General features: G+C 38.9%; 1 protein-coding gene across 1 annotated transcript in view; it reads right to left on the bottom strand.

Moving 5' to 3' along the window:
- OTOGL (otogelin like) overlaps window positions 1–14,065 on the bottom strand; it is a 172,753-nt gene that overhangs the window by 154,514 nt on the left and 4,174 nt on the right. The window contains exons 4-6 of the mRNA XM_051846511.2: window positions 11,353–11,419; window positions 9,654–9,752; window positions 7,274–7,428 (exon numbers count right to left, since the gene is read on the bottom strand). Of these exons, the coding sequence (XP_051702471.2) occupies window positions 7,274–7,428; window positions 9,654–9,752; window positions 11,353–11,419 (321 nt within the window). The remainder of the gene's footprint in view (window positions 1–7,273; window positions 7,429–9,653; window positions 9,753–11,352; window positions 11,420–14,065) is intronic.

Genomic DNA, 14,065 nt, shown 5'->3' with positions numbered 1-14,065 from the left:
ATCTAAATCTATGATCTGACACCATAAAATCACCAGAGGAAGACATTGGGAAAACTCTGCAAGACATTGGCATAGGCAAAGCCTTCTTGTAAAAGACCCCAGAAGCACAGGCAATCAAAGCAAAAATAGACAAACGGGATTATATCAAGGTAAGAAGCTTCTGCACTGCAAAGAAAACACTCAAAAATGAAGAGACAACTGACAGGAGAAAATATTTGTAAGCATACTACTGATAAAGGATTAATATCCAGGATCTATAAAGTGCTCAAGAAACTCAACAACAACAACAACAACAAATCCAGTTACAAAAAGGGCAAAGGACTTGAACAGGCATTTTTCAAGAAAGGAAATTAAAATAGCCAACAGTTACATGAAAAATGGCTCAGGATCACTAGTCATCAGGGAAATGCAAATCAAAACCACAATGAGGTATCACCTTACCCCAGTTAGGTTATCATATAAAAGTGAAAAAACAATAAATGCTGTTAAGGATGTGGGGAAAAAGATACCCTAATACACTGTTGGTAAGAATGTTAACAAGTACAACCATTATGGAAAACAGTTTGGAGAATCCTCAGAGATCAGAAAATATATCTACTATATGACCCAGCCATTCTATTCCTTGTAATTTCCAAAATAAAATGAAATCAACATATGAAAGAGTTATCTGTAACCCCCAAGTTTATTGAAGCTCAATTCACAATAACTAAGACATGGATCAACCCAGATGCCAATCAACTGATGACTGGATAAATACAATGTGGTATATACACACTATAGAATACTATTCAGCCATATAAAAGAATGAAATCCTGTCTTTTGCAACAAAATGAATACAACTGGAAACCATTATGTTTAATGAAATAAGTCGGTCCCAAAAAGACAAATATGTTTCCTCTTATATGTAGCATTTGATATAGAATAAAAAAGTATAGGAATGTAACAGACATTTTGTGATCTGATTGCTGTTTTTAGCCCTTGTTTATACTCCTGTGCAACTGTGGTCTTTATACTTTTTACTTGTATAGTGTGGTTTGTGGTGCATTAAGCCTGTGAGTATAGAGTGGACTGAAATGTTTTTGCAAAAATTAAAGAAAAAAAGGAAGGAAGGAAGCTAGGAAGGGAGGAAGGAAGGAAGAAAAGAAGGAAGAAGGGAGATTGAGGGAGGAAGGGACTGTGGGAGGAAGTATGGTTATCTTCTCAGAATTGTACCTACAAAATACATGAAACCTATTCTCTTTATACTAATAAAAACTTTTAGAAAGAAAAAAATGTTTTAAGAAAGCTCTTCATTAAGTTGAGAAAAAAGCTACATAGCAAGTATTGGAAAAAAACAGCTCTGATGAGAAAACTATAGAGTTCTATAAAGAAACAGATTTATAATTTTTAATGTCCTTATCTTTTACCTGTTAGACATCCATGAAATAAGAGCTTCAAATGGAGTACAAAACAAAGCAATAGCTTAAGGTTGGAAAGCGACCATGACCTCTCTAAAAACACAAGTGACTTTTAATTTATTTTTCCTTGAATGGTTTAAGAAAAAGAATGTTTCTCAAAGATTTGCTGAGAGGTGAGATTCTGGCAATGTCAAGAGTAATAGACATCTAAGAGAAGAGCATTCTAGGCAAAGAGAACAGCAAGAACGGAAGCCTGAGATAAGAATACTCCTGGGATCAGTGCTGAGGAACAGCAAGTTAAGCTGCCATTTGTAACACCAGCATCCCACGTCAAAGCACCGGTTCCACCCCCAGCTGTTCTATTTCTGATCCAGATCCCTGTTAATAAACCTTGGGAAAGCAACAGAAGATGGCCCAAATACTGGGATCCCTGCTATCCATATGGGAAATCAGGATGGAGTTCCAGACTCCTGGCTTTGACCTTGCCCCAGTCTTTGTGGCCATCTGGGGACTAAACAGGTGGAAGATCATTTCTCTCTCTCTCTCTCTCTCACTCTCACTCTCTTTCTCATCCTATCTTTCAAATAAGTTGATATATTTTTTAAAAAGAATATTAAAAAAAGGCTCTCAATATTCTGGAATTCAGGTTTCTGATCCCAGACAGTGTGATAGAGTATTCTCTTTTATAGAAATAAAATGGAAAAAGGATACACAGATCCTAATATTTATGAACTTTTCTAATGAAACAAGAGGATCGCTGCTCAATCTCACACTAGCCAAACAAGCACTCATCCATATTTCTGAGTTTCCAATTTAGCGTTTAGAATCTTATTTTCAAAGATAAACAAATGTTCTGGAACATTTGAATAAAGTCTAAAATAAACAAAGAAATGAAATTGAATAAATCAAAAACAATTCAGAAAAATAAACTGTTAAATATCTATAGTTAATATCCTTAGCAAGATTGAATATATATGTCATCCATGAAACCAGAATAAAAGACATTAAAAATGAAGTTAAAATAATAACAATAAATAATTGCATGTTGAAAACATGATACAATAAATGTGTTGTTAAAGTAAGAAAGGTTAGATGACAAACATGTAAGAGTTGGAAAGGAATATCCCAAAATGTTGAACAACAAGAAAGGTGGAAAATAGACAAGGATCAATGAGAAAATTAAGGGAAAATTCAGTTCAGGACCTCTAACATATAAATAGAGAAATTTCTGAAAGAGAGAAAAGAAAGAAATATTATTCCAAAACCGAAGGACACTGAAAGCCTATTCAGTGTCCAGTATGAATAATGGGATATATATATATATATAATGTAATATATATATAAACTATAAAATATTATATACATGTATATATACACATATATACAAATATATGTAAATGTGTATATATATAAAGTATCATGAAATCTCAGAACTTTGGTGATAAAGAGAAGATGTAATAACTTCTGGGCAGAGAAGGAAGGTTATATGCAAAATGATTAGAAATCTGAGTGAACTGAACTTCAAAATTCTAAAAGTGCTTTCCAAGTTATAATCGAAGTTTCACAACACTTTCTTCCTGAAAGAAACCTGAAAATAATACATGGCCACTTAAATGAGTTAATAAAGGGAGAAATCACCACTACAAAAAAAAAAAAAAATACTGGCCATATATGTAGAGCATCCAAGAGGCCTTTTAGAGCCTATCTCTCAAGTATAAATAAGGTTGAATGATCACTACTCATTTGCTGGGATACATGAAACAGGAAAACCAATCTAGAGAAGAGAAGGAAATTCACCAGGAGACTGGTGAGAAGAGTTTCCAAGGGCTAGTAGTACAGTAGGCCTGGAAAGTAACCCCCTTGTTTGGAGCAGAAAATAAAAAACAGAGGGAGGGAAGTCTCCAAGAGGGAAAAGAGAAACTGACAGTCTAATGCAACAGACCATATGAAGAAGAGTTTTACAGAGAGAGTTTGGAAGAAAAAAAGCAATGACTGGAGTTAAGAAAATGCAGCAAACAAAAAATGGGGAAACTGTTTCCCCTAGGAAATGATATAGCAAAAAATAAATAAAAGTCATCATAATCTATTGGGCTCAGCTCTAAACAATAATAACATAGAGACCGAAATGTAAAAAATACATCTTAATTTAACCAAATATTGTGATATAACTCTGTTGAGGGTGTATGTGTGTGTTAAGTGCAGGAATAATGATAAAACTAAAATACTTCCTCATTCTCTATACTATAAAGTGGAAAAACAGAGCCTAACTTTGAAAAACAAATAAATAGTGGCCTATTTTTGACATATTAGATGAAATCCATAAGAAATCACTTGAAAAGTTGAAGTAATTGCCTTTAGGGAGTGAGACTTTGGCTGGAGTGGAGAGTGACAGAAGGTAGGAACTATTATTTTACTACATTTGTCTTGATGAAATCTTTTTTTTAACTTTTATTTAATAAATATAAATTTCCAAAGTACAGCTTTTGGATTACAGTGGCTTTCGCCCCCCATAATTTCCCTCCCACCTGCAACCCTCCCATCTCCTGCTCCCTCTCCCATGATGAAATCTTTTAAACTATAAACATACATCATAAATAAATAAAACTGAATTTTAAGTAGAAAAATAATCAAGAGTATAAAACATACACACCTAAAGATGTTTATCAATATATCTTCTAATATATTGATTTTTTATTCTAAATTTCCAAAATAGGATATAGTTAATAATTTGAATATTTCCTAAATTGAAATAAATATAGCCAATAAAATCTGTGTCTATTGAGATTATTTGATATGGAAAGTTTTTGATATAATAATAAGTGATAATGTAGGACAGAAAATTATAGACAGTATGATTTCAGTTTTATAAATATGCATAAAACTCAGAGAAAAAAGTTTAGAAGGGAATATATGAAGTTGTCAGCAGAGGTTAATTCTTTTTTAAACATATTAATTTACTTGTAAGGCAGAGAGAGAACTCTAATCCATTCCTCAAATGTGAAGAACTCAGTCTTTACTGGAGCCCTCATTGCTGCCTCCCCAGCATCTGCATTATCAGCAAGCAGCTGGAGTTAGAAACCAGAGCCAGAGATCAAACACAAGCATTCCAGCACGGTATATGAGCATCGTAACTACTGGGTCAACAACTGCCCCTAATGGGAACTCTGGACTACTAATCATTTTTTACATTCTTCTAAAGATTTACGTATTTAATTGAAAAGCAGAGTTACAGACAGTAAGGGAAAGAGAGAAAGACAGAGAGAGAGAGAGGGAGAGGGAGAGAGAGAAAGAGATCTTCCATCTGCTGGTTCACTCTCCAGATGTCCACAACAGTCTGGCTAGCCAAAGCCAGGGGCCTGGAACTTCGTCCAGTCTGGGGACAGGGGCCCAAGCACGAGCTGGGGACAGGGGCTTTTCCACTGCTTTTCCAGGCACGTTAGCAGGGAGCTGGATCAGAAGCAAAGCAACACTCATATGGGAAGCTGGCATTGCAGGTGATAGAGTAACCCATTGAATCACCATGCCATAGCCATCCACTAATAATTCTAATATTATTTTTTAGACTTCTGTGAATTTCCTACAAAAGAAGTGAACTTCTTGTATAAACAGGACAAACATAACAATTTTAATAAATGGATTTAATTGTTTAAAATAAAATTCCACCAACTGAAAACAAGCCAAGAAGAAACAATACGTGCTAACTCTAAAGGCACAGTTCAACATTGTGTGTTATCATCAAAAAGATCCATTATCTAGTGGACATCTTAGTTCTTGAAAGTCTGAGACTCTGGACAGGAACATTTCAGTGAGAGTCAAAAGGTGTCTGAGTGACCAATCTAACGAGTGAGTGGGGGGTAGGGAGAGAGAGGGAACTGAGAAGAGCAGTCTGGAGCTAAGTCCTATTGACTTTCCTATCTAGAGAAACCTCTAGGTGTGCACCCTTAATGCCCCACAAGATCACTCAATAAATCTCTCTTTCTGGGTACATGCAGATCTCTGAAAATGGTTTCAGGGCCTTCTTTTAATATTTACATAATCTAAAATAGGAAGAGAATCTAGATAATGCCAACATAGCAAAAATGGAAACATTTTTGCTGTGGAGAGTCTTAGTTTTTCAATGGCACAACACAGCAGTTCCCTGGTCACCCTTAGAGTTATCTAGAAAATCAGGGGAGGTTGGTGAGTAAGGAAACAGGGTCTTGACTTCCTTGGCAAGAGCCTCTCTAAAGCTTGAAATGTCTCCTAAGAATTTGAATCAAGTATTCTGCAACTGAGAACCAAGTCCTTGGATTCAAACAAAATTGATCTATCCAGCAATTAGCAACCTATCTCCACATGCTGTAGCTTGTGCTTGTGTAATCTGTGTACTGTATTTCATAAATGTCAGCCTCCAGTTTATACAGAGGGTACAATTTTTAAAAATTAAACTAGGTGGGCATCTCACTGGAACCATCAAAAAGAAAATGAGTAATACAGTTGATGTATGATCCTATCCCCTCTTCTGAATGATCAAATAAAATCTGAAGAACAGGCATATTGACTGGGGTTCATAATATGGTATCCAAAAATTCTTTAAAAACAAAACAAAAAAAGGGGGGCCGGCCCCATGGTGCAATGGGTTAGTCCTCCACCTCTGGCACCAGCATCCCATATGGGCGCCAGTTCTAGTCCTGGCTGCTCCTCTCCTAATCCAGCTCTCTGCTATGGCCTGGGAAAGCAATAGAAGATGGCCCAAGTGCTTGGTCCGCTGCACCTGCATGGGAGACCAGCAAGAAGCACCTGGCTCCTACCTTCGGATCAGCGCAGCTCCGGCCATTGTGGCCATCTGGGGAGTGAACCAACGGAAGGAAGACCTTTCTCTCTGTTTCTCCCTCTCACTGTCTGTAACTCTACCTCTCAAATAAATAAATAAATCTTTAAAAAATAATATGGTATCCAGGACAGAGACAATTCTGTATTGTCTTCAAATTCCTCCCACATGGATCCAAACTATTTCATTTCTCCCAGCCCTAGACCTCAATCTCAATAGAGTTATACTCAATATACTCAAAATCTGGTCTACCCCCCTTTTCATTTATTTTATAGGTAGAGTTATAGACAGTGAGAGAGACAGAGAGAAAGGTTTTCATTCTGTTGGTTCACTCCCCAAATGGCCACTCCAGCCGGCGCTGCGCCAATCCAAAGTCAGGAGCCAGGTGCTTCCTCCTGGTCCCCATGTGGGTGCAGGGCCCAAGGAATTGGGCCATCCTCCACTGCCCTCCCGGGCCACAGCAGAGAGCTGGGCTGGAAGAGGAGCAACCAGGACTAAAACCGGCACCCATATGGGATGCCGGCGCCACAGGCAGAGGATTAACCAAGTGAGCCATGGCGCCGGCCCCTGGTCTACCCCTTTAAGAATGAAGAGCTCTCTTTCCTCAGACAGAACCCTAAGTATTGTTCTATTATTTTTATGTATTTCCCATCATTTGTCCAGTACTTTTAAAATACATACTTTGGGGGCAGGCACTGTGGCATAGAGGGTTAAGCCTACACCTGCAGTGCCAGCATCCCATGTGGGCACCAGTTGTGTACAAGCTGTTCTGCTTCTGAACCTGCTTCCTGTTAATGCTCCGGGAAGAGCAGCAGAAGATGGCCCAGGTGCTTGGTCCCCTGCTGTCATGTGGGAGACCCAGCAGAAGCTACTGGCTGTAGGGGCCAGCCTGGCCCAGGGCCGGTCATTGTGACCATTTGGGGAGCAAACCAAGGGATAGAAGATTCTCTCTCTCTCTTTCTCTCTTGGCCCACCCAGTCACTCTGCCTTTCAAATAAATAAATAAACTTAATAAAATACACATTTTTGCAAAAATGATGGTTAATTACATCGTAGAATCACCTACCCAGACAGTATATTGAGGCTCCAAATTTCCACAGTCTTTTGCAAAAATATAAGAACAGTTTCCTGGAAAGTAGTAGTAGATGCCATCAAATGTTTCAAAATGGTACTGTCCCCAGGTTTTGCAAATCCCATCTCTGCCACTGCCCATGTTTGGGACTGAAAAGAAATAGGATAATGTTTAGTAGAATAAAATCATTTACATCTCTTCCTAGCATTGTTCCTAGCATGATTACTGATTCTAATTAGGATAAATATTTTCTTCCTTGATGGTCTGTATCATAGGAATAAATAAGTAACATAAAGTTACCAGTAGCTCTTAAAACTATCAGTCCACCTGGAGTGGGGTGGGGGCAGGGGTGGGAAGAGAGAGAATCTCCAACTTGTTTAGAAAAAAGGATTTGTGTTAGAAACTTCCTTTATTTTTCTTTCTGAAAGAAGATTCTAGGGAAGAAAAGGAAGAGTATGGAAAACAACAAGTAAAAGAAGTTGACGGTGCTAAAGCAGGTAAAGTGGCACAGAAGAGAAAGCAATGTCACCACTGAGTGTCTTATAAATCAGCATGGAAAGAGTAAGTTCCACAGATCTTTCAAAAAGTATCGCTATGGTGTCCAGACAGAAAAACAACAGCTGATTCTTAAAGGTCATGTTTTATATGAGACCTGGGCATGGAGAGCATCAGTCATTCAATGCATGCTGGAATTTAGGAATTCTTCACTTCAAACTGGCTGGATCTCATGTTCATCTTAAACCACGTCATCTCCTACTCTTGCCATGCCTACCTCCTTCCTTACCCTTCAGACCAGCTTGCACTCAATCTTTCATCTCCTCAGCCCACCCCCCATTGGAAGAATACAGATATCAGTGGTGTTTACTGAAAACTCGGCATCTATAAAATGCTTTGATACACTCTACACACAGCATAAATATTAAGGGACAATATTTTTGTCTTTTCTCTTGGTAATTTTTATCTAAATTTATTAGATAAATTTTGACCAATATTGGGCTTTTTCAGGGAAACACATAGTGATTCATTATTCAGGGAGTCTTTCCTGACAATACCCCTTATCTCTGTTGCATATTTTCATAGTATCTCATATTTATTTTATATTACATATCACAAGGTTAATTATCATGTTTCTGCCCCTTGCTCTAAACTCTGGGAGAGCAGTAATATTTCTGTTATTCACCATTCAACATTTCTATTCCCAGTGCCTGGCCTGGGATCTAGTAGATGGTCAATACATATTTATTAAACAAATGAATATGTATTGATTATTATTGATGTGGGATCATATATTAGACACTACGGATTAAAGGGATTTTGTTTTGTTTTGATTTTTAAAGATTGATTTATTTATTTGAAAGAGTTACTGAGAGAGAGAGGTCTTCTATCTGATGGTTCACTCCCCATGGCCAGAGCTACGCCAATCTGAAGCCAGGAGCCAGAAGCTTCTTCCAGGTCTCCCACAAGGGTGCAGGGGCCCAAGATCTTGGGCCATCTTCTACTGCTTTCCCAGGCCAGAGCAGAGAGCTAGATCGGAAGTGGAGCAGCCAGGTCTTGAACCAGTGCCCATATGGGATGCCGGTGCTTCAGGCCAGGGCATTAACCTGCTGTGCCACAGCACCAGCCCCTAAAAAGGGTTTTTAAAAAGTCTTCTGTTTGGGGCCAGTGCCATGGTACATTAGCTTAATCCTCCACCTGCGGTGCCGGCATCCCATATGGGTGCCGGGTTCTAGTCCTGGCTGCTCCTCTTCCAATCCAGCTCTTTGCTGTGGCCTGGGATGGCAGTGGAGGATGGCCTGAGTCCTTGGGCCCTTGCACTTGCATGGGAGACCAGGAGGAGTTTCCTGGCTCCTGGCTTCAGATTGGTGTAGCTCTGGCCGTGGCAGCCACTTGGAGAGTGAACCAATGGAAGGAAGACATTTCTCTCTGTCTCTCTCTCTCACACAATCTGTAAACTTTATCTGTCAAATAAATTTTAAAAAAAAGTCTTCTATTCTTGAAGAATTTTTCATACTACCACATTCTTATGTACGGAACATCCAATTAATTCAAAGTCAAAAAGAATATGTGGCTTCAAACAAAGAGTCTAATTTGTAAAACAAAAAAGAGAAATGAATGAAAATCTCATCTTAAGGGGCTGGTAATATATAAAATGGAAATATCACTTGAGGAAAATAGAGAGATCAGTGAGAAGAGAAAGCCGGACTATCTATTTTCTTTCTCATTGGTTCTTAATAGCATCAAATTACTGAAAATGAATCGTGGGCTATCTAGTCGAAATATAAAATGATTTTCCTAACTCCTAGTGCAGGAACACTACTATAGTAAATTCTCTTTGGTATTTCATAATTCTCATCTGAATATCCTTAAAACTTACCAATCTGGCACCTTGTCCCAAGAGCCTGAAATATTTGACAATCACATGTACCAGTCTTAGAACAGAAAGCTCCGTTAAGGCATTCATGAGGACAAGAACCTGAGAGGGAAAGAGTAAGTTATTTTCTGGCACGCATCAGTTCTCATAAACAAAGGATGTCAACATCTAGCTTGAACTAACTGTAACTGCTATTAACTTAAACAGAACCCTGGGCCTCTTGCGTTGATGAGCTAAGGAATTAAACCCATCAAGGCTCTATCTAGTTAATTTCATTATGTGTGCTGTGAAGCAAAAAAGACAGGCTTTCACATCTCAAACTACTCAGAGAGCAAAGGTTAGGCTCCTTCAAGCAACTGAAAGGTCAAGTTCCCATGTAAGGAATCTCCGTCCCAGATGACAAGAACCAGAAGCACACAGCTGCAGATGAGGCCCTGGGTGGAGTCTGTCACTAGCTGTCCCCTCCCCAGGAGCAAGCACTGTGTTAAAGAAGTGTGTCCATCATTAACTTCAGGGATCAGGCAAAGTATAAAACTCAGAAGAAAACTCTCACTTTTAAATAAAATGACTAAATATTTCGTTTGATGTTTACAAATTAATCCCCAGGCTTAATTACCAGTGACTCATCCTTTAGAACCCATGGTTAATTTTTCTGAGGCAGAAGCCAAAGTCACTTCTTGCTGTCATCAAAAATATTCTTTCATAGAAAAAAAATTATACCCATAGATTATGTTAAAAGGAAGAAGCAAGTAAATATGAAATCTAACTAACTCCTCCTGAGTTTTTAAAATGCAAATGAATCACTGAAAAATTTCCCTTTGTTAAGGAGAGGGGAAGAGGCAACTGGCAAAACTCAAGTAGGAAGAAAAGTAAGACAGGAGGAGACCTAGAGAACATCTGTGAGTCACCATAAAGCATTACTAAAGGAGCTGGGACTCTGGAAGATGTCAACTTCATGAAAGATACTTATTTAACTGCAGTAATTTATCTGCAGTTCTACCATAGGCAAGAATTAGAAATTCCTGTTATTCCTTTCCACTTTAAGATCCATCGGTTGAAAATGTCTTTTCACATTTAAAAACATACGAATCTCTAATCTTGTGAGAAAAAAGTAAGCTGTCTTAACCTGGACCATTATTATCGGTGAAAATGATGATGTTTTATAAACCTAAATGTAGTTTTTATCCTTAGGAAGCACATCTGTCTTTAAAGTTCATCTTAGATCATTGTCCGTATTTTTCCAGCGAATAGATAACTGAATATTTAGATAAACAATGTATCAGCTTCAAAAATGCATTTATAGTCCTGTATTTCTCTTGAAAACAAATATCAGACCAAAACTGGTGAGGATTATTAGCATTTTTAGCAGAACAATAATTATATCTATTTCCTAGTTACCACCCAAACTAAATTTTAAACTACCCTCAGCATCCTGGAATTGGGAAACCGATATGTGAAAATAGGAATGCCAAGGAATCAAGGAGCATCCTTGATTATGAGCTCTGTCTAAATGTTTAGCCATGCTTATTTCCAAAAATAGTCCAATTTTTCATAGGATGTGAACTTAAATGATTAGGCTTACTACCACTCTGGCTCAGTTCCCTCCATGCAGTATAAGGAAGCAATAAGAGTTGATTTCAAAAATTCCCATAAAGGGATCTTTTGAGAAAATAAATAACAAAACCATAGTACAAGCACTGACCTTTTATTTTGCTCTCACCCCAATGAATAGCATCATGGAAAAAATACCTTGGAGAACTTGCTTCAAACTTTGAAAGAAATAAAGAAGAGTTCAAGATGGTTAAATTATTTAATTCAAGTCAGTCAAACATGCAAATTTGAAAGCAGCTACAAACACAGAGATTTAAGATGCTGACTTTATATTCCCTTAGGTTATTATGTTGATGAGGCGGCGAGAGTCATCCAGGGTTGTGGGATGTGATGTCAAGCCTTGGTTTTGCCCCCTAAACGACTGTGACAGGTCATATACCTTTCTTTGCTCCTTGCCTTCCTTTCCTTCCTCCTTCTTCACCCTTCATCTCTCTCGTGGGTCTTGGAACCTCTAACTTCAAGCACTGGCTTCTCTCTGTCTCTGCCTGAGGGCAGCACCCAAGCAGGGCAGAACAGAGCAGGGGACTTAAGCCCTCCACCAGACAGGACTTGCTCTCCACCAATGAGAACCAGGAATTCGTGGATAAATGCTGCAACTTTCCCCGTCCCTTGTACAGGTGATTTTTGGACACAGTGTATCAACGTCTCAGAGGGTCCCTAAAAAGAGGAAGCCCCAGATGCTCAGAGCAGGAAGCGCCTCATTAACACACAATGCATTGGATTTTCTCCCTTCCTCATCTCACAGTCCTCAGTCCTTCTCAGAATAATGACCTGCTCCCGACTCTATGTCTCGGGCCTTTTTTTAGGAGAAAAAAATTTTGAAATGTAACGCAAATAACAGCAGCATATTCACATAAGTGATAGAAGAAGAGAGCCCAATCTTTCTCTTCACTGATTTCACCTCCACAGGTGAATGAGAAGCACAGGTAAATGCAATCTTTAGATGGAAATTAACTGAGGTCCACAGTACACCTTGGATAGACATCTGAGCTGACCCTTTCTTTGCTCACCTCTCTGCCAACGTCCTTGAGAATCCTTCCAATTACCTACCATCAGGCCCTATTTTTTCTGGAGCAGGAGAGTGAATCTGTAGGCAAGATCAGCCTTTAAACACATGTCATTCCCATCCAAACAGTGCACTGCGTGATTATGACCCCTCACCCTTCTTTAACATTGCTTCACTTAAAATTTGTTTGGAAATCAGAGAACCCTGATGCATCTTCTTCAGCTCCAGGAAACAGAGGTGCAGGTCTCCCAGAGAGGGAAATCAACGCAAGGCAAGTGTATTCTTCGCTTATTAAAAAAGGAAGGTATTAGCCTATCTCTGTGGGGGTAAATAATATAAATTCTGAAAACAAGAAAATAGACAGTAATATAACCTCACCCTTAGGGCACTTTTTGGGAAATATATATGTTCTTCAACCTCGTGGGTTCACCAGAATGGAATTTTCCTCAAAGGCAGATTTTCTACTGAGTTATATAGATATCCTTTAGTGGGTTTGCAAAGGGAAACATATACTTAAAATTTCTCAGAGAAAATGCATTTTAACAACTTCATATTACACATAAGTACTTAAGTACACAAGACACACTTTTTAAGAAAAAAATAGGGTCTCTGGGGGCTGGTGCTGTGGCGTAAAGGCTTTTAAAGCTGCTGCCTGCGGTGCCAACATCCCATAAGGGTGCCTGTTGGAGTTCCAGCTGCTCCACTTCCGATCCAGCTCTCTGCTATGGCCTAGGAAAGCAGTAGAAGGTGGCCCAAGTGCTTAGGCCCCTGCACCCATGTGGGAGACCTGGAAGAAGCTGTAGGCTCCTATCTTTGGATGGGCCCAGCTCTGGTCATTGCGGCCATTTGGGAAGTGAACCAGCAGATGGAATAACTCTCTCTCTCTCTCTCTCTCTCCTTCCTTCCCTCCCTCCCTCCCTCCCTTCCTTCCTTCCTCCCCCCCCCCCCACCTCTCTGTAACCCTGCCTTTCAAATAAATAAATAAATAAAACTTTTTAAAGAAAAGTAGTGTTCAATACCAGAGAAAATCTTCGCATTTTGGTACAAAAATGATCTACATTCTTAATAAGAATAAATTAGTCAGGGCAAGGGCAAGCATCTTGGTGTAACAAAGCTGTCTCCCGCGAAGCTGACATCCCATATGGCCACGGTTCAAGATTCCACTGCTCTACTTCCAATCCAGCTCCTCGCTCATGTACCTGAGAAAGCAGCGGAAAATGGCCAACTGCTTGGGTCCCTGCAGCTACGTGGGAGACCTGGAAGAAGTGTCTGGCTCCTGGTGTCAGGCTTTGGCCTGACCCAGCCCCGGCTGTTGTGGCCACTTGGGCAGTGAACCAATGAATAGAACACCTCTAACTCTGTGTCTCCTTCTCTTTCTGTAACTCTGCTTTTCAAATAAATAAAATAAATCTTTAAAAAAATCAATTAGTTCTGCCTTTTAAACTGTCATAACAGCATATCAAATCTGTCTTCCATGCATCTACTGATTCTTTTTAGTTGACACTACAAAATAAACATTCAGACATCCATCAGAAAGTACAAGTTAAAATTATTTGCAATTCAGCTTTGACAAAGTCTTCCTTGAAGACTTAAGTAGCTTGCTATATCAATATTCAAATCATATTACTTTGCCAAGAAATATATTTATTAAGTTAGGATTCTCTATTTTACCACTCATCTTTTATAGAGGAATTTTTTTTAAAAAATTCATCTGCGGTAGAGGCCTCCCCAAGCTCAGACAGAGAAAAAGAAACTTACCCTGGAAATGGCATGTGGTCATTATCTGCTTGCTTCTTAA

Source organism: Oryctolagus cuniculus, chromosome 11 (assembly GCF_964237555.1).
Source record: "Oryctolagus cuniculus chromosome 11, mOryCun1.1, whole genome shotgun sequence".
NCBI lineage: Eukaryota > Metazoa > Chordata > Mammalia > Lagomorpha > Leporidae > Oryctolagus > Oryctolagus cuniculus.
This window is presented reverse-complemented; position numbering and strand designations above follow the sequence as displayed.